Source organism: Triticum urartu, chromosome 2 (assembly GCF_003073215.2).
Source record: "Triticum urartu cultivar G1812 chromosome 2, Tu2.1, whole genome shotgun sequence".
Taxonomy (NCBI): Eukaryota; Viridiplantae; Streptophyta; class Magnoliopsida; order Poales; family Poaceae; genus Triticum; species Triticum urartu.
In genome coordinates this window covers 657,119,342-657,137,104 of record NC_053023.1, presented here as the reverse complement: position 1 = coordinate 657,137,104, position 17,763 = coordinate 657,119,342, and the positions used below count along the sequence as shown (strand labels likewise).

General features: G+C 44.8%; 2 protein-coding genes across 2 annotated transcripts; one reads left to right on the top strand and one right to left on the bottom strand.

The window, feature by feature from the left end:
* The first annotated feature begins 11,296 nt into the window (after positions 1 to 11,296).
* Positions 11,297 to 15,023, top strand: LOC125539498 (coatomer subunit epsilon-1). Its single transcript, XM_048702964.1, has 7 exons — positions 11,297 to 11,591; positions 11,673 to 11,756; positions 12,568 to 12,719; positions 13,174 to 13,309; positions 13,410 to 13,565; positions 13,668 to 13,747; positions 14,729 to 15,023. Exons 1-7 carry the CDS (start codon positions 11,430 to 11,432, stop codon positions 14,820 to 14,822), a joined length of 864 nt encoding a protein of 287 aa, XP_048558921.1. The 5' UTR covers positions 11,297 to 11,429; the 3' UTR covers positions 14,823 to 15,023.
* A 1,567-nt stretch (positions 15,024 to 16,590) lies between these two features.
* On the bottom strand, positions 16,591 to 17,552 carry LOC125539499 (36.4 kDa proline-rich protein-like). Its single transcript, XM_048702965.1, has one exon. The coding sequence runs from the start codon at positions 17,457 to 17,459 to the stop codon at positions 16,965 to 16,967; it is 495 nt and encodes a 164-aa protein (XP_048558922.1). The 5' UTR covers positions 17,460 to 17,552; the 3' UTR covers positions 16,591 to 16,964.
* Between the last annotated feature and the right edge of the window lie 211 nt (positions 17,553 to 17,763).

Below are 17,763 nucleotides of genomic sequence, written 5' to 3'. Positions count from 1 at the left end.
CATGCTCAACGATTGAGCTTTTTCTCCCTTAGTTTGCAGGCTTAAGAAACTTGTCAGAGGTCTCATACCTCTTGACGTGGGCATTAGTCTGAAATCCCAATTTCAGTCTTTGGAACATCTCATATGTTCTGTGACGTTTCAAAAACTGTCTTTGGTGCCACAATTTTAAACCGTTAGCATCACACATTGAACTATCACGTAGTCATCAAAATGTGTATGTCAGATGTTCGCAACATCCACAGACGACGTTCGAGGTTCAGCACACTGAGCGGTGCATTAAGGACATAAGCCTTCTATGAAGCAATGAGGACAAACCTCAGTTTACGGACCTAGTCCGCATAATTACTACTATCAACTTTCAACTAAATTTTCTCTAGGAACATATCTAAACAGTAGAACTGAAGCGCGAGCTACGACATAATTTGCGAAGACCTTTTGACTATGTTCAGGATAATTAAGTTCATCTTATGAACTCCCACTCAGATAGACATCCCTCCAGTCATCTGAGTGATTACATGATCCGAGTCAACTAGGCCGTGTCCGATCATCACGTGAGACGGTCTAGTCAACATCGGTGAACATCTTCATGTTGATCGTATCTTCTATACGACTCATGCTCGACCTTTCGGTCTTCTGTGTTCCGAGGCCATGTTTGTACATGCTAGGCTCGTCAAGTCAACCTAAGTGTTTGCATGTGTAAATCTGTCTTACACCCGTTGTATGTGAACGTCTGAATCAAACACCCGATCATCACGTGGTGCTTTGAAACAACGAACTGTCGCAATGGTGCACAGTTAGGGAAACACTTTCTTGAAATTATTATGAGGGATCATCTTATTTACTACCGTCGTTCTTAAGCAAATAAGATGTATAAACATGATAAACATCACATGCAATCAAAAATGACATGATATGGCCAATATCATATTGCTCCTTTTGATCTCCATCTTCGGGGCTCCATGATCATCATCGTCACCGGCATGACACCATGATCTCCATCATCATGATCTCCATCATTGTGTCTCCATGAAGTTGCTCGACAACTATTACTTCTACTACCTTGGCTACCGGTTAGCAATAAAGTAAAGTAATTACATGGCGTTGTTCAATGACACGCATGTCATACAATAAATAAAGACAACTCCTATGGCTCCTGCCGGTTGCCATACTCATCGACATGCAAGTCGTGATTCCTATTACAAGAACATGATCAATCTCATACATCACATATATCATTCATCACATCCTTTTGGCCATATCACATCACATGGCATACCCTGCAAAAACAAGTTAGACGTCCTCTAATTGTTGTTTGCATGTTTTACGTGGCTGCTATGGGTTTCTAGCAAGAACGTTTCTTACCTATGCAAAACCACAACGTGATATGCCAATTGCTATTTACCCTTCATAAGGACCCTTTTCATCGAATCCGATCCGACTAAAGTGGGAGAGACAGACACCCGCTAGCCACCTTATGCAACTAGTGCATGTCAATCGGTGGAACCAGTCTCACGTAAGAGTACGTGTAAGGTCGGTCCGGGCCGCTTCATCCCACAATGCCACCGAATCAAGATTGGACTAGTAACGGTAAGCATATTGAACAAAATCAATGCCCACAACTACTTTGTGTTCTACTCGTGCATAGAAACTACGCATAGACCTAGCTCATGATGCCACTGTTGGGGAACGTAGCAGAAATTCAAAATTTTCCTATGTGTCACCAAGATCTATCTATGGAGTCATCTAGCAACGACGGAGGAGTGGATCTACATACCCTTGTAGATCGCGCGCGGAAGCGTTCAAGAGAACGGGGTTGATGGAGTCGTACTCGTCGTGATCCAAATCACCGATGATCCTAGTGCCGAACGGACGGCACCTCCGCGTTCAACACACGTACGGAGCAGCGACGTCTCCTCCTTCTTGATCCAGCAAGGGGGAGGAGAGGTTTATGGAGATCCAGCAGCACGACGGCGTGGTGGTGGAAGTAGCGGGATTCCAACAGGGCTTCGCCAAGCGTTGTGGGAGGAGGGAGATGTGTCATGGGAGGGAGAGGGAGGCGCCAGGGCTTAGGTATGGTTGCCATCCCTTCCCCCCACTATATATAGGGCCAAGGGAGAGGGGCGGCGCAGCCTTGGCCCTTCCTCCAAGGAAGGGTGCGGCCAGGGAGGAGTCCATCCTCCCCAAGGCACCTCGGAGGTGCCTTCCCCCTTTAGGATTCTTCCTTTCTTGCTCTCTTGGCGCATGGGCCTCTTGGGGCTGGTGCCCTTGGCCCATGTAGGCCAAGGCGCACACCCCTACAGCCCATGTGGCCCCCCGAGGCAGGTGGCCCCACCCGGTGGACCCCCGGGACCCTTCCGGTGATCCCGGTACAATACCGGTGACCCCGAAACTTGTCCCGATGGCCGAAATAGCACTTCCTATATATAATTCTTTACCTCCGGACCATTCCAGAACTCCTCGTGACGTTCGGGATCTCATTCGGGACTCCGAACAACTTTCGGGTTACCGCATACTAATATCTCTATAACCCTAGCGTCACCGAACCTTAAGTGTGTAGACCCTACGGGTTCGGGAGACATGCAGACATGACCGAGATGACTCTCCGGTCAATAACCAACAGCGGGATCTGGATACCCATGTTGGCTCCCACATGTTCCACGATGATCTCATCGGATGAACCACGATGTCAAGGACTTAATCAATCCCGTATACAATTCCCTTTGTCTATCGGTACAATACTTGCCCGAGATTCGATCGTCGGTATCCCGATACCTTGTTCAATCTCGTTACCGGCAAATCTCTTTACTCGTTCCGTAACACATCATCCCGTGATCAACTCCTTGATCACACTGTGCACATTATGATGATGTCCTACCGAGTGGGCCCAGAGATACCTCTCCATTTACACGGAGTGACAAATCCCAGTCTCGATTCGTGCCAATCCAACAGACACTTTCGGAGAAACCTGTAGTGTACCTTTATAGCCACCTAGTTACGTTGTGACGTTTGGCACACCCAAAGCACTCCTACGGTATCCGGGAGTTGCACAATCTCATGGTCTAAGGAAATGATACTTGACATTAGAAAAGCTTTAGCATACGAACTACACGATCTTTGAGCTAAGCTTAGGATTGGGTCTTGTCCATCACATCATTCTCCTAATGATGTGATCCCGTTATCAACGACATCCAATGTCCATGGTCAGGAAACCGTAACCATCTATTGATCAACGAGCTAGTCAACTAGAGGCTTACTAGGGACATGGTGTTGTCTATGTATCCACACATGTATCTAAGTTTCCTATCAATACAACTCTAGCATGGATAATAAACGATTTATCATGAACAAGGAAATATAATAATAACTATTTATTATTGCCTCTAGGGCATATTTCCAACACGCCGTTCTCCGGTACTATGGAGAGAGCAACAGATTTGTTGGAAATCATACATACAGATGTATGTGGTCCGATGAATATTGAGGCTCGTGGCGGATATCGTTATTTTCTCACCTTCACAGATGATTTAAGCAGATATGGGTATATCTACTTAATGAAACATAAGTCTGAAACGTTTGAAAAGTTCAAGGAATTTCAGAGTGAAGTTGAAAATCATCGTAACAAGAAAATAAAGTTTCTACGATCTGATCGTGGAGGGGAATATTTGAGTTACGAGTTTGGTGTACATTTGAAAAATTGTGGAATATTTTCGCAACTCACACCACCCGGAACACCTCAGTGCAATGGTGTGTCCGAACGTCGTAATCGTACTTTACTGGATATGGTGTGATCTATGATGTCTCTTACTGATTTACCGCTATCGTTTTGGGGATACGCTCTAGAGACGGCCGCATTCACGTTAAATAGGGCACCATCAAAATCCGTTGAGACGACGCCTTATGAACTGTGGTTTGGCAAGAAACCAAAGTTGTCGTTTCTAAAAGTTTGGGGCTGCGATGCTTATGTGAAAAAGCTTCAACCTGATAAGCTCGAACCCAAATCGGAGAAATGTGTCTTCATAGGATATCCAAAGGAAACTATTGGATACACCTTCTATCACAGATCCGAAGGCAAGACTTTTGTTGCTAAATTCGGAAACTTTCTGGAGAAGAGTTTCTCTCGAAAGAAGTGAGTGGGAGGAAAGTAGAACTTGACGAGGTAACTGTACCTGCTCCCTTATTGGAAAGTAGTACATCACAGAAAACTGTTTCTATGACACCTACACCAGTTAGTGAGGAAGCTAATGATGATGATCATGAAACTTCAGAACAAGATACTACTGAACCTCGTAGATCAACCAGAGTAAGATCCGCACCAGAGTGGTACGGTAATCCCGTTCTGGAAGTCATGCTACTAGATCATGATGAACCTACGAACTATGAAGAAGCGATGGTGAGCCCAGATTCCGTAAAGTGGCTTGAAGCCATGAAATCTGAGATGGGATCCATGTATGAGAACAAAGTATGGACTTTGGTTGACTTGCCCCATGATCGGCAAGCAATTGAGAATAAATGGATCTTCAAGAAGAAGACTGACGCTGACGGTAATATTACTGTCTACAAAGCTCGACTTGTCGCAAAAGGTTTTCGGCAAGTTCAAGGGATTGACTACGATGAGACCTTCTCACCCGTAGCGATGCTTAAAGTCTGTCCGAATCATGTTAGCAATTGCCGCATTTTATGATTATGAAATTTGGCAGATGGATGTCAAAACTGCATTCCTGAATGGATTTCTTGAAGAAGAGTTGTATATGATGCAACCAGAAGGTTTTGTCGATCCAAAGGGAGCTAACAAAGTGTGCAAGCTCCAGCGATCCATTTATGGACTGGTGCAAGCCTCTCGGAGTTGGAATAAACGTTTTGATAGTGTGATCAAAGCATTTGGTTTTATACAGACTTTTGGAGAAGCCTGTATTTACAAGAAAGTGAGTGGGAGCTCTGTAGCATTTCTGATATTATATGTGGATGACATATTACTAATTGGAAATAATATAGAATTTCTGGATAGCATAAAGGGATACTTGAATAAAAGTTTTTCTATGAAAGACCTCGGTGAAGCTGCTTACATATTAGGCATTAAGATCTATAGAGATAGATCAAGACGCTTAATTGGACTTTCACAAACCACATACCTTGACAAAGTTTTGAAGAAGTTCAAAATGGATCAAGCAAAGAAAGGGTTCTTGCCTGTGTTACAAGGTGTGAAGTTGAGTAAGACTCAATGCCCGACCACTGCAGAAGATAGAGAGAATATGAAAGATGTTCCCTATGCATCAGCCATAGGATCTATCATGTATGCAATGCTGTGTACCAGACCTGATGTGTGCCTTGCTATAAGTCTAGCAGGGAGGTACCAAAGTAATCCAGGATTGGATCACTAGACAACGGTCAAGAACATCCTGAAATACCTGAAAAGGACTAAGGATATGTTTCTCATATATGGAGGTGACAAAGAGCTCATCGTAAAAGGTTACGTTGATGCAAGCTTTGACACTGATCCGGACGATTCTAAATCGCAAACCGGATACGTGTTTACATTAAACGGTGGAGCTGTCAGTTGGTGCAGTTCTAAACAAAGCGTTGTAGCGGGATCTACATGTGAAGCGGAGTACATAGCTGCTTCGGAAGCAGCAAATGAAGGAGTCTGGATGAAGGAGTTCATATCCGATCTAGGTGTCATACCTAGTGCATCGGGTCCAATGAAAATCTTTTGTGACAATACTGGTGCAATTGCCTTGGCAAAGGAATCCAGATTTCACAAGAGAACCAAGCACATCAAGAGACGCTTCAATTCCATCTGGGATCTAGTCCAGGTGGGAGACATAGAGATTTGCAAGATACATACGGATCGGAATGTTGCAGACCCATTGACTAAGCCTCTTCCACGAGCAAAACATGATCAGCACCAAGGCTCCATGGGTGTTAGAATCATTACTGTGTAATCTAGATTATTGACTCTAGTGCAAGTGGGAGACTGAAGGAAATATGCCCTAGAGGCAATAATAAAGTTATTATTTATTTCCTTATAATCATGATAAATGTTTATTATTCATGCTAGAATTGTATTAACCGGAAACATAATACATGTGTGAATACTTAGACAAACAAAGTGTCACTAGTATGCCTCTACTTGACTAGCTCGTTAATCAAAGATGGTTATGTTTCCTAACCATGAACAATGAGTTGTTATTTGATTAACGGGATCACATCATTGAGAGAATGATCTGATTGACATGACCCATTCCATTAGCTTAGCACCCGATCGTTTAGTATGTTGTTATTGCTTTCTTCATGACTTATACATGTTCCTATAACTATGAGATTATGCAACTCCCGTTTACCGGAGGAACACTTTGGGTACTACCAAACGTCACAACGTAACTGGGTGATTATAAAGGAGTACTACAGGTGTCTCCAAAGGTACATGTTGGGTTGGCGTATTTCGAGATTAGGTTTTGTCACTCCGATTGTCGGAGAGGTATCTCTGGGCCCTCTCGGTAATGCACATCACTTAAGCCTTGCAAGCATTGCAACTAAATGAGTTAGTTGCGGGATGATGTATTACAGAACGAGTAAAGAGACTTGCCGGTAACGAGATTGAACTAGGTATTGGAATACCAACGATCGAATCTCGGGCAAGTAACATACCGATGACAAAGGGAACAACGTATGTTGTTATGCGGTCTGACCGATAAAGATCTTCATAGAATATGTAGGAGCCAATATGGGCATCCAGGTCCCGCTATTGGTTATTGACCGGAGACATGTCTCGATCATGTCTGCATTGTTCTCGAACCCGTAGGGTCCGCACGCTTAAGGTTACGATGACTGTTATATTATGAGTTTATGCATTTTGATGTACCGAAGGTTGTTCGGAGTCCCGGATGTGATCACGGACATGATGAGGAGTCTCGAAATGGTCGAGACATAAAGATTGATATATTGGAAGCCTATGTTTGGATACCGGAAGTGTTCCGGGTGAAATCGGGATTTTACCGGAGTACCGGGAGGTTACCGGAACCCCCCGGGAGCTAAATGGGCCATGATGGGCCTTAGTGGAAAAGAGAAGAGGCAGCCCTACATGGGCCGCGCGCCCCTCCCCTCCCTTGGTCCGAATAGGACAAGGAGAGGGGGCCGGCCCCTCTCTCTCTTTTCCCCCCTCCGCGAATCCTATTCCAACTAGGATTGGGGGGGGGAATCCTACTCCCAGAGGGAGTAGGACTCTCCTGGCGCGCCCTCCTTGGTCGGCCAGCCTCCCCCCTCTAGTCCTTTATATACGGAGGCAGGAGCACCCCAGAGACACACAAGTTGATCCACGTGATCTATTCCTTAGCCGTGTGCGGCGCCCCCAGCCACCATAGTCCTCGATAATATTGTAGCGGTGCTTAGGCGAAGCCCTGCAGCAGTAGTACGTCAAGATCGTCACCACGCCGTCGTGCTGACGGAACTCTTCCCCGACACTTTGCTGGATCGGAGTCCGGGGATCGTCATCGAGCTGAACGTGTGCTAGAACTCGGAGGTGCCGTAGTTTCGGTGCTTGATCGGTCGGATCGTGAAGACGTACGACTACATCAACCAAATGCTTCCGTTGTCGATCTACTAGGTATGTAGATCATACTCCCCCTCTCGTTGCTATGCATCACATGATCTTGCGTGTGCGTAGGAAATTTTTTGAAATTACTACGTTCCCCAACAAGATCAGCCTCAGAATTTCTGAGAAGTTTTCCTATATGGGTGGAGGCAGCTGCGGAGGTGGTGGAGGCGTGGTTGCGGCCAGCGCCCGCATCCCTCGTCGACGTGGAGGCATGCCGTGGCGCGAGATCTGCGGGGGCGGCGGCTATGGCGAGCGGGAGGTGCGGCGTCGCGAGAGCGAGACCGAGAGGCATGCGGGATTGTAGAAACATTCTCCCGTGAAATCCTCACTCACTGGATGTCCCTTCTAATTCTGAAATTGCAACCCCTAACTAACACTAGCTTCCATTCTGATTAGAGAGGTATAACTCTGTACATGTCATTACTGGTGTGCCTTGTGTTCGTGTTGTGCAGTTGAGGCAGTTGCATGATGTGATTACCACTCAACTACGCCAACTAGTTATCTGTCTTAGCCCAGAGCAACACAATTTCTGCTATGCTCTAGTATTGCCTGTCATGTATTCAGTTGTGCTCACAGTTAACTTATCTTGCAGCATAATATTTATCTCATTTGTTTCACTATCGAATTATGCGGATCTACCACCCATAGGCCATAGCACAAATTCTTGACATGTATAATTATTGTAGCTGAGAGAGCCTAACTGTGAACAATTTGCCCTTTTACTTGTGTTGGCATGGACTACTACTACTAGGCTTTTTTCTGTTAGGATGAAAAAAAATTGAACATCCAAAGTTAAATTCCTGGATCCGCCACTGGCTGAGGGCACAGCTCAACAAGCCCAAAAAAAAGGAGCCGGAGAATTATGATCTTTAGGAGAATGGTTCTGTACATTCAGCTGGATATATATACCAGAGCAACCTCATCGTCGCTCAACCTCCTCATCAAATTTGAGACCATCAGCCTCCATCGGCCTCCATACCTGGATACGACATGTACGAGGGATATTTCACCCACTTCACCTTTGGGTGGTCACCACCAAACAGATTGTCCATAAGCTGCGCGTACTCTGCTTTAGCCTTTTCAAGGAGCTTGCCAAAGTCCTTCTCCTCCTCCTCCTGATGCTGCTAATGCTGCTGCTGCTGCTCTGCCGTCTCGTCGGCCGCCACCGGCATCGCCGCCTCTTCAGCCAGTGCTTTCTGATCCACAGCCATCTTGGTCATCGCGGTCTGGTCAGCCGTCTCATCGCCCTTCGTTTTCATGGCAGACCCCTTGCGGCTGGCCCTCCGCCTCCGCGCCTTCCTCTTGGCTCCAGTTTGCTCTTCAAGGAACGCCTCCGAGAAACCATCTGGGGCCATCGAAGCTCCTGATCCGCCCGCCTGGTGGTGCAGGGCTTCAGCGAAAACTCTTTGTCGGCCACTAGTAAATGTGCACGTGCAACACACGCATAATTATTGGTTGCATTTCAAGTAGATGCCAACATGTGGTAGATAAAAAGTTGCTTTGCATCTCGTGGCGTATAAGAAAGTTTGACAACGCATGAAACGATGAATGTTCATATCTGGTACACACAAAGTCACAAACATACATAAAACTGGAGAATATAAATCAACTCATACAACTCGTAATTTCATGCCCCCGTTTACTCTTTATATGCATCAAGATGCTCTTGACATGTAAATGTTTAGTTCATTCTGCACGAAGTGTCAAAGCACTAAAAATCCAAAGCTAAACTTGGCAAGCAACATACACAATTCTACAATGTTTCCTCTCTTTCATATGTGTGCATCCTCCTCCAAACCAACAAGCTTTCATTCCAAAATGCGAAAAGAACAATGCGCTGAATAAATACAAGGGTAGGCACAGGAAAACAATAGTACAAAATAACATCCCGAAACACAATGGGGACATATGGAGAAGCACCAGTTGTAGAAAATAAGGAAAAAAATGCAAGTCATGACCATTTTTGATAGTTTTTTCTTTACACCCACTTATGTGTAATACTATCAATCAATAAAAATAATTTGATGGTCATTAGTCCCTAACCATTAACCGAATGAACAACGAAAGGACCTTAAAGTATTTATACATAGGAGAATAGTAAAAAATATATTTATTTATAGATGGTTCATGTGAGAAAAAAATCACATCTTGCAATTTAGAACATCCAGCGCCTTTATGAAGTGAACGAGTTCCAAATGTAACAACTTAAAATAAACCAACTCCAGCATTACAAGTGTTACAAATTAAGAAAAAACAAATAATGTGTTGATGACACATGTAAACGACATCTGCTAAGAAACACCGAAGATATAAAGATAGCACACTCTGGTTAGTAATGCATAGAAACCTTATTTTGAACTATACAAGTCAGCACAGGCACGCCGTGTAAGTTCACAAGAAACCATAAATGCTGGCTGGGCAGTTGTCTTACAAGCAACATAAATTACCGGTACTCCGGCAGCATCCCCTGAGAAGGAGCGATCGGTGTGGCACCCTCGGCGGTTCATGAATTACCGGCACTCCGGCAGAGTCCCCTGTCAATGTGTGCAAGTACCCGATTAGTTTCCTAATATAACGCGACCGTGATCAGTTTCCTAATAAAACGTGATCATGATAGTAAAAGATATATTTATTTATAGATGGTTCATGTGAGAAAAAAAATCACATCTTGCAATTTAGAACATCCAGCGCCTTTATGAAGTGAAGGAGTTCCAAATGTAACAACTTAAAATAAACCAACTCCAGCAGTACAAGTGTTACAAATTAAGAAAAAACAAATAATGTGTTGATGACACGTGTAAACGACATCTGCTAAGAAACACCGAAGATATAAAAATAGCACACTCTGGTTAGTAATGCATAGAAACCTTATTTTGAACTATACAAGTCAGCACAGGCACGCCGTGTAAGTTCACAAGAAACCATAAATGCTGGCTGGGCAGTTGTCTTACAAGCAACATAAATTACCGGTACTCCGGCAGTATCCCCTGAGAAGGAGCGATCGGTGCGGCACCCTCGGCGGTTCATGAATTACCGGCACTCCAGCAGAGTCCCTGTCAATGTGTGCAAATACCTGATTAGTTTCCTAATAAAACGCGACCGTGATCAGTTTCCTAATAAAATGTGATCATGATTAGTTTCCTAATAAAATATGATCGTGATTAGTTTCCTGAGAAGACGCGATCGTGATTAGTTTCCTAAGAAGATGTGATTATGATTATACTTTTCTAATTGATCGGACGTGGAGTTTCATATGGTGAAGCACAGTCAGTCGATGTAAATTATTAAGTGCACATAGAGAGCCGTTAGATTAAGTTTAGTGGGTTTAATCATGCGGTCATAATAAATTCATGTACGTTTCATGGGATGCACGTAAGAAAGTTCTTGTTTGATTGTTTAATAGTAGTAGAGAAGAGAAGTAGAGAAGAGATGATCGGATCCCTGATTTTCGACTCGCCTGACGTAGCTCAGCTTAAAAGGCGCAGGCTACCATAGCTCTGTTCGGAGTCGGTATGGAGCCCGTCTTCTCTTCGAACTCTCCTACCTGGCTGGACCGGATTCTTGTCGGGCTGGGCCACCTTCTAGTTTCTTGGGCCTAACTCCTACAAAGAAAGTAAAACTCAAGCCCATCACAATGGACGGGCCTCTGTGAGTCCACTCAAGGCCCGAACTCGAGCCCAGTTAAAACCTTCCCCATCTTCGTCTTCATTCCCATTACCAAACCCAGAGACCGAACCCAAGCAATTCATTCTTCTTTCCCGAGATCTCCTACTCGCCTCCCCGCGTCGCCGTCGAACCCACTCCGCCGCCCCGTCGCCGGCAGCGCCCCCCTCCCGCGATGGCCACCCCCGACCTCCTCTTCAACCTGCGCAACCTCTTCTACCTCGGCGCCTACCAGTCCGCCATCAACAACAGCGACGTCCCGGGCCTCGACGCCGACGCCGCGGCCGAGCGCGACGTCATCGTCTTCCGCTCCTACATCGCCCTCGGATCCTACCAGGTTAGTAGAAATACCAATGGGGCTCGCCTCCCCTTGCGTCCCCGTGACTGGCTCTGATCGGCGGGTGGTTATGCTGTGCAGCTGGTGATCAGCGAGATCGACTCGTCGGCGGCGACGTCGCTGCAGGCCGTCAAGCTGCTCGCGCTCTACCTCACCGGAGACAAGGTTAGCGCGCTGGATCTGAGCTATCGCCTCTGATCTGTTCCTGATCCCGGTTTGGGGTTGGATCTGGGATGTTGGGGAGTGGCCAGATCTGTCGCGGTTACAGTTAGTGATCTGATCTGGGCATAGAGATCCGATGGCACCATTTTCACTGACATAGGCCGATGATTCGCGAGAATATAATTTATACATGCTGCCTCGTAGAATTGCTAGTGCAACATCAGTTCTCTATTAGCTCTGATGATATGTGTTGCAGAATTTGGTATAATACGAAGTGCAGCTAATCTGCACCACCTTTAATTAGAAAAAATACAAATGTTCTGTGTAAATGTTTGACCAGGAATGAACTTGTTAGATTCAGACCTGTCATTTTATAAGGGCAATTTAATTGTATAGAACAACCATTTCCAGATACTTTTTCTTCGTAACAATGCCCAAATGACTGGTCTGATACTGAATGATGTCGTATTTTTGGCGTTAGGTCAGAAAATATTGCATGGGGTGGTTCTTATCATTGAATTCATGTTTTCCTCAAATCAGAAGCAAAAATAATCATCATTCCATGAAGGTGAAAGTTTGGATGCAGATATCAAGGTTCCAGTGAATAAAATGATAAAAAAAACTTTTAATGTATTTCACCATTTAAACGGTTTACTTATTTGTTGGATGCCATACTAAAATCTTATTGCTGTTGCTAAACATAAGAAGATGAGTGGTAATGTTTGTTACTCCAATCACTTTTTACCCTTCTCTAAGATTTCTTCAGATACACTAAAATGCTTATGCATTATTATTACTTTGTGCAACTTTGAAGGAAGGTGCGATCTCCAGCCTGAAGGAATGGTTGAGTGATTCAGCTATAGGAAGCAATCCTGTTCTGCGATTGATTGCTGGAATTATATTTATGCATGAGCAAGACTACAATGAGGCTCTCAAGCACACACACACTGGGGGGACTCTGGACCTGTTAGTTTCATTTTTCTCTATTTCTTTAGATTGTTCAGCCTTCCATTACTGAATTTATTGTTGCAAAACCGTACTCAAGGGTGAACGTCAGTATATGCTCTTTTTTAAAATTTTGATCACCCGATGATAATGGCAAACTAATTTATATGGTGTCCAGTCTGAAAATTCATTTTTTTTAAATAAGTACATATTCTGCAATTTTGTTTTACTACTTATTTCTTCAGTTATGTAGTTGAACACTATTTTCCATATTATGTTTCATCCTTCCATCATCAGCTGTAGCATATTTGTGTATCATGCTAAAATGTGACATTTTTAGAGCTTATTTCCTTGTGTCTTAAATTTGCTTACTTCTTCCAAGATCCACAGTTCATTATTTTTGTTATGTGTTGTGATTGTTAGACTGCTGCATTCTTGAAAGTAATATTGATTGTTGATGCTTCGTTGGTTTCAGGCATGCACTGAATGTCCAGATCTTCCTTAAGATGCACCGGTCAGATTATGCTGACAAGCAACTGAAGATCATGCAACAAACCGACGAGGACCATACACTGACACAACTAGCAAATGCTTGGCTCGATATTGCTGTTGTAAGTAATTTCATTATTTCACAATCTAATGCGGTGAAGTGTGGAAATTTTATTGGTCTATGGAAACAGGAGTATATCATCATTTTAATCTATGGTGCAGGGTGGCTCTAAGATCCGGGAAGCTTATCTCATATTCCAGGACTTTGCTGAAAAGTACCCTATGACTGGAATGGTTCTTAATGGCAAGGCAGTTTGCTGTATGCATATGGGGAGCTTTGAGGAGGCTGAAACTCTATTGCTTGAAGCCCTAAACAAGGTTAGTACTTATCCTCCTTCCAAGCAAGGAACAAGCAGCAAAACATATGAATTTCAAAAGGATGCAAGACAAATACTCAAACGACATCTCAAATTCTTGTAGGATGCAAAGGATCCTGAAACTCTTGCCAATCTTATTGTATGTAATCTCCACCTTGGCAAACCGTCGTCACGATACTTCAGGTAAGAATCTAACCAAATCCTCTGTACAGTTTGTACCCCCTTTCTGATGCACTTTAGGTGACAGGTGTTGGAAATTTGTATTTGGCCGATGCCATGTCAAGTGTTTTTTTGTGGATGCAAGTCGTAGTGGTTCTGGAAAATACTATTTGATGGATTCATGCAGATTACACATATTCGAATTTTTAAAATTTATCAAGCGGGACATTAATTAACAAACAGCATTAATTATCTAACAGTACATACTGCGACCCTTCAAAATTCATGCTTATTATAGCTTTCTACCAACTTGTGTTAAGGGTAGAGGTACATTGGTACTTCCTAGAAGTTCATGATTAGTACTTACAAAGAGTTCAATCGAGAATTGAAGTAAGCATCATAAAATACCATTCTGGGCATCTGATGCGAAATCTTGGGCAGTCTTTTCAACCTTGGATTGTGATCAGTATATTATTCACTTCTCATCTTTTGTAAACAGTAACAACTCAACCATATATTCAAGTGCTAGCAATTGTACGATTGGCTCCAGCTAGCAAAAGGACCATGAACTGTACTAGTTGCAAGACGCCTAAAGAGTAGGACCACAGAATGATTGTTATGAGATGCTTTTTTTGCATTTGATGAATTTGTCTGTCTAGTCTTTTGCAGCGCTGCTATATGTTTTGGCCTCTCATCCTGATTTTGCATATCTGGGGTTAGCATGTTGTGGCCACTTGTTCCTGATCGGACATATCCTGACTAGGTCTTCTCAGCAACATGAAAACAACTTAATTGGCTGTGTTCTGCAGCCCAGCTGTTCTTCTACCTGTATCCAGGAAGCCTCTCTACGTTTCTTAGATGCTACCAATTCTATTATGAATCTTGTGGTTGGGCATCACACTGAGGCTGTTAGGTTAACATTGTCCAGGGTTCAGGACGCTTACTGTGTATGAACTGAACCAAGTATATCTTGCTTCTAATTTCCATCTTTCTATGCTTCTTCAGCCAGCTGAAGCTGTCGCACCCTGATCACGTGCTAGTTAAGACCACCACGTCAGCGGAGGATAATTTCGAGAGGGCGCTCCAAGCCGTCGCCTGAAACACCCCTGCCTCATTCCAGTTTGCACATTGAGCATCCCCTGTTCCATTTTGAAGTGCTTTAACAGAGTGAATTGTATTGGTTTTGCTTTATATTGTTCTGTGGTAACACACCGCTCGGCCAACCCTGTACTCAAACACAAACACCCGCTGTATGAACGGATATATATGTAGAATCTCCAATCATGGCATTTGTTGTCAACATCGGTATCTTGTTATGTTGTGCTGGCTAATTCCTCCGCCAGCGACGTGTCTGGATCATGTAAAACATCGTGCTCTCTGTGATGCCTGTATCCATATGCGCACGTTATGTGATTTATGCGTGCATGCCTGTGTTGCATTCAGTTAATATGTGTGCATGGACGTTCAGGTCTGTCTCCTGTATGGCTCTATCTACATGCCCGGTCTCGTTGAAAGGAAAAGTTTGATAAATCAATTCTCCATGCCCTTTAAACCTTTTCTTGGGGGAAACAGATGGTGATCCCTCCTAATTTAGCTGGCGGGTGTTCTTCAAAATATCGGGTTTCTTCCTTTAACCTCCCATAACAAGGTGTGAGTAAATCCCATGATAAGATTGATTTTTTTTTGTGGGTGAATAATGTATTACTCAACTCAAGAAGTTCATACAATCAATTGTAGCAAGCTCCATAGCAGCTGCAGGACCCGAACCGATCCAAGTCATGGTTCTGCCTTCTAAACGAGCAAATCTAGCTATGTTATCACTGACTTTATTTTGGTTATGATTAACACGAGTAATACATGAATCGCGAATAGTCATGAGATATCTAATCTCCTTAATGAGCGATGAATAAACTGATCTATCCACCTCCTTTGCCTGGATCAAATTTACTGCAACAATAGAGTCCATCTTAATATCAATAGGAAGCTCACTTCTCTGGATCAAAAACAACAAGCCCTTCATACATGCACATAATTCGGCTTCAAGAGCATCTCGACATGATAACCTGCTCCCTCCGGAAAATAGGACTGATAATCTGCACTTGAACTCCAGACCGTTCAGAAACAGGTGAAAACGCCCTCTTGTGGTCCCACCCTAGATCAATGTCATGGCTTCATTCAGAAAAATGAAAAAAACCGACGAAAAAAAATCGGTCATGGCTTGTGGTCGATGCGACATCTGTGTGTTCATGGATGTTTCACTGCAATGAGTCGTGACAGCTGCATATGAATCCATATTGTCTCCTGTCATCATTTTTCTTGTCTAGGGCCTCTTTGGGCCGTAAGATATTCACGAAAAGTTTTGAGGATTCCAATCTTTAGAATTTTACCCGGTAGCAATCCATAGGATATGATATCTGAATCCTGCTTTTGTCATTATTCTGTTTTTAGTTTTTACTGCAAACTTGGTCATATTTTATGTTTTCTAGTTCCTTTCGTTCCAATCCAAAGAGGCCCCCGATGGCACGAACGCCAGAAATATTGATACCAGCGTCATTGACTCGGCCATGAGACCAGCCTATCAAGTGGTGAAAAGTATAAATATGATCATCATCAGAGGATGACTTGTCATGCCGAGGAGGATTTGGAGTCAAAAATGCTAGACATACAAAGATTTATAAGCTTTTACAAGCTCCCCCCCCCCCCTCCCCCCGATTTTCAGGGGGGTGGGCCGTCCCGCTCACTTGTTGACCAATAAAAACTAACCCATCTGTAAAAGCCTGTAAACTGTTTGTACGTGTAGCATTGCCGATTTGGAGTCGTAAAATTTTTCACAAAAAGGAAGGCATGCATACATGCGAGAAGCTCCATACACATTACAATCACTTTATATATTATTCATAACTGTCAAAAAGAATGCTACACACCCAACATCACAACTCGCATGTATATTTGCACTTATGCACGATACAGTATATACTACTTGATACACATTTACACAACCGCATGTTCGCTGCTCCACACTGAAAGATAGTCAGAGCTAGCTGCCCATGCATGTATGTGTTATAGAGATTACACATGACATGTGTCATGCATGTATGTATGACCAAACATGCAGACACTCCGTATACGTACTTACCTTGAAAAGGCGCTAGCTCCATGCACGCGGGCATGCATGAGGATGCAGGTGGTGGTACAGTGGTATCTGGTATGTATGTAGGTGCTAATCGATGGAGGCCGGCGATCATGAAGGGCACTGGAACGAGGACGGCACGTGCTTGCCGCACTGGTTGACGAGCACCGAGATGGCGACGGGGAGCACGAGCTTGACGTTCAGCGCCTTGGCCTTGATGGTGGTGCAGAGGCAGAGCGCGGCGTCGAGGTCGGCCACGCCGGACAGCAGCGGGCAGCAGGTCTCGCTGGCGTTGGCGCCCACCACCGCGTGCACCAGCCCGTTGAGCGCGTCCACGCACGCCACCAGCTTCAGCACGTCCACGGGGCACTTGCCCGTCGGCGACGACGGCGCCGGAGGGCTAGGCGTCGCCGGCGTCGGGGGCGTCGGCGCGGGGGAGTACGGCGGCGGAGGGCACGGCACCGACGACGGCGGGGGCGGGGGCTTCACCTTCGGCGGCGGCGGCGGGGGAGGCGTCGTCGGGGTCGGGCAGCTGGGGCACGCCGACGAGGGCACGGACAGCACGGAGAGCAGCGCCACCAGCACGAGCGGCGCAATGCGGGCCATGGTGCCTGGCTAGCTAGCTTCGAGTTTGAAGTGCTCTAGCTTCTTGCTCTTGGCTAGCCTGCGCTGCGCTGGTCTGAGGGAAGAAGATGAAGCGGGGCGTGCTTATATAGGCGAGCGTGAGGTCGTGGTGCGACGGACGAACTGCTGGTGTGCGTCGGTCGCGGCTCGGTGGACACGGCGCGATAGAAAAGTAGTCATCCTCAATCTCAAGTGTCGGTAATGCCATAGGCTCGATGACACTGGAGACCAAAGAAGGAGACCTCACCAGAGTTAGGTGTTTGGGTTATGGGTGGTTAGTGTGATG

Coding starts and splice junctions, on each gene's coding strand:
- LOC125539499 (XM_048702965.1), bottom strand. CDS start 17,459: ATGGCCCGCATTGCGCCGCTCGTGCTGGTGGCGCTGCTCTCCGTGCTG.
- LOC125539498 (XM_048702964.1), top strand. CDS start 11,430: ATGGCCACCCCCGACCTCCTCTTCAACCTGCGCAACCTCTTCTACCTC. Junction 13,310..13,409: donor CTTGGCTCGATATTGCTGTT/GTAAGTAATTTC, acceptor TCTATGGTGCAG/GGTGGCTCTAAGATCCGGGA. Junction 13,566..13,667: donor TGCTTGAAGCCCTAAACAAG/GTTAGTACTTAT, acceptor AAATTCTTGTAG/GATGCAAAGGATCCTGAAAC.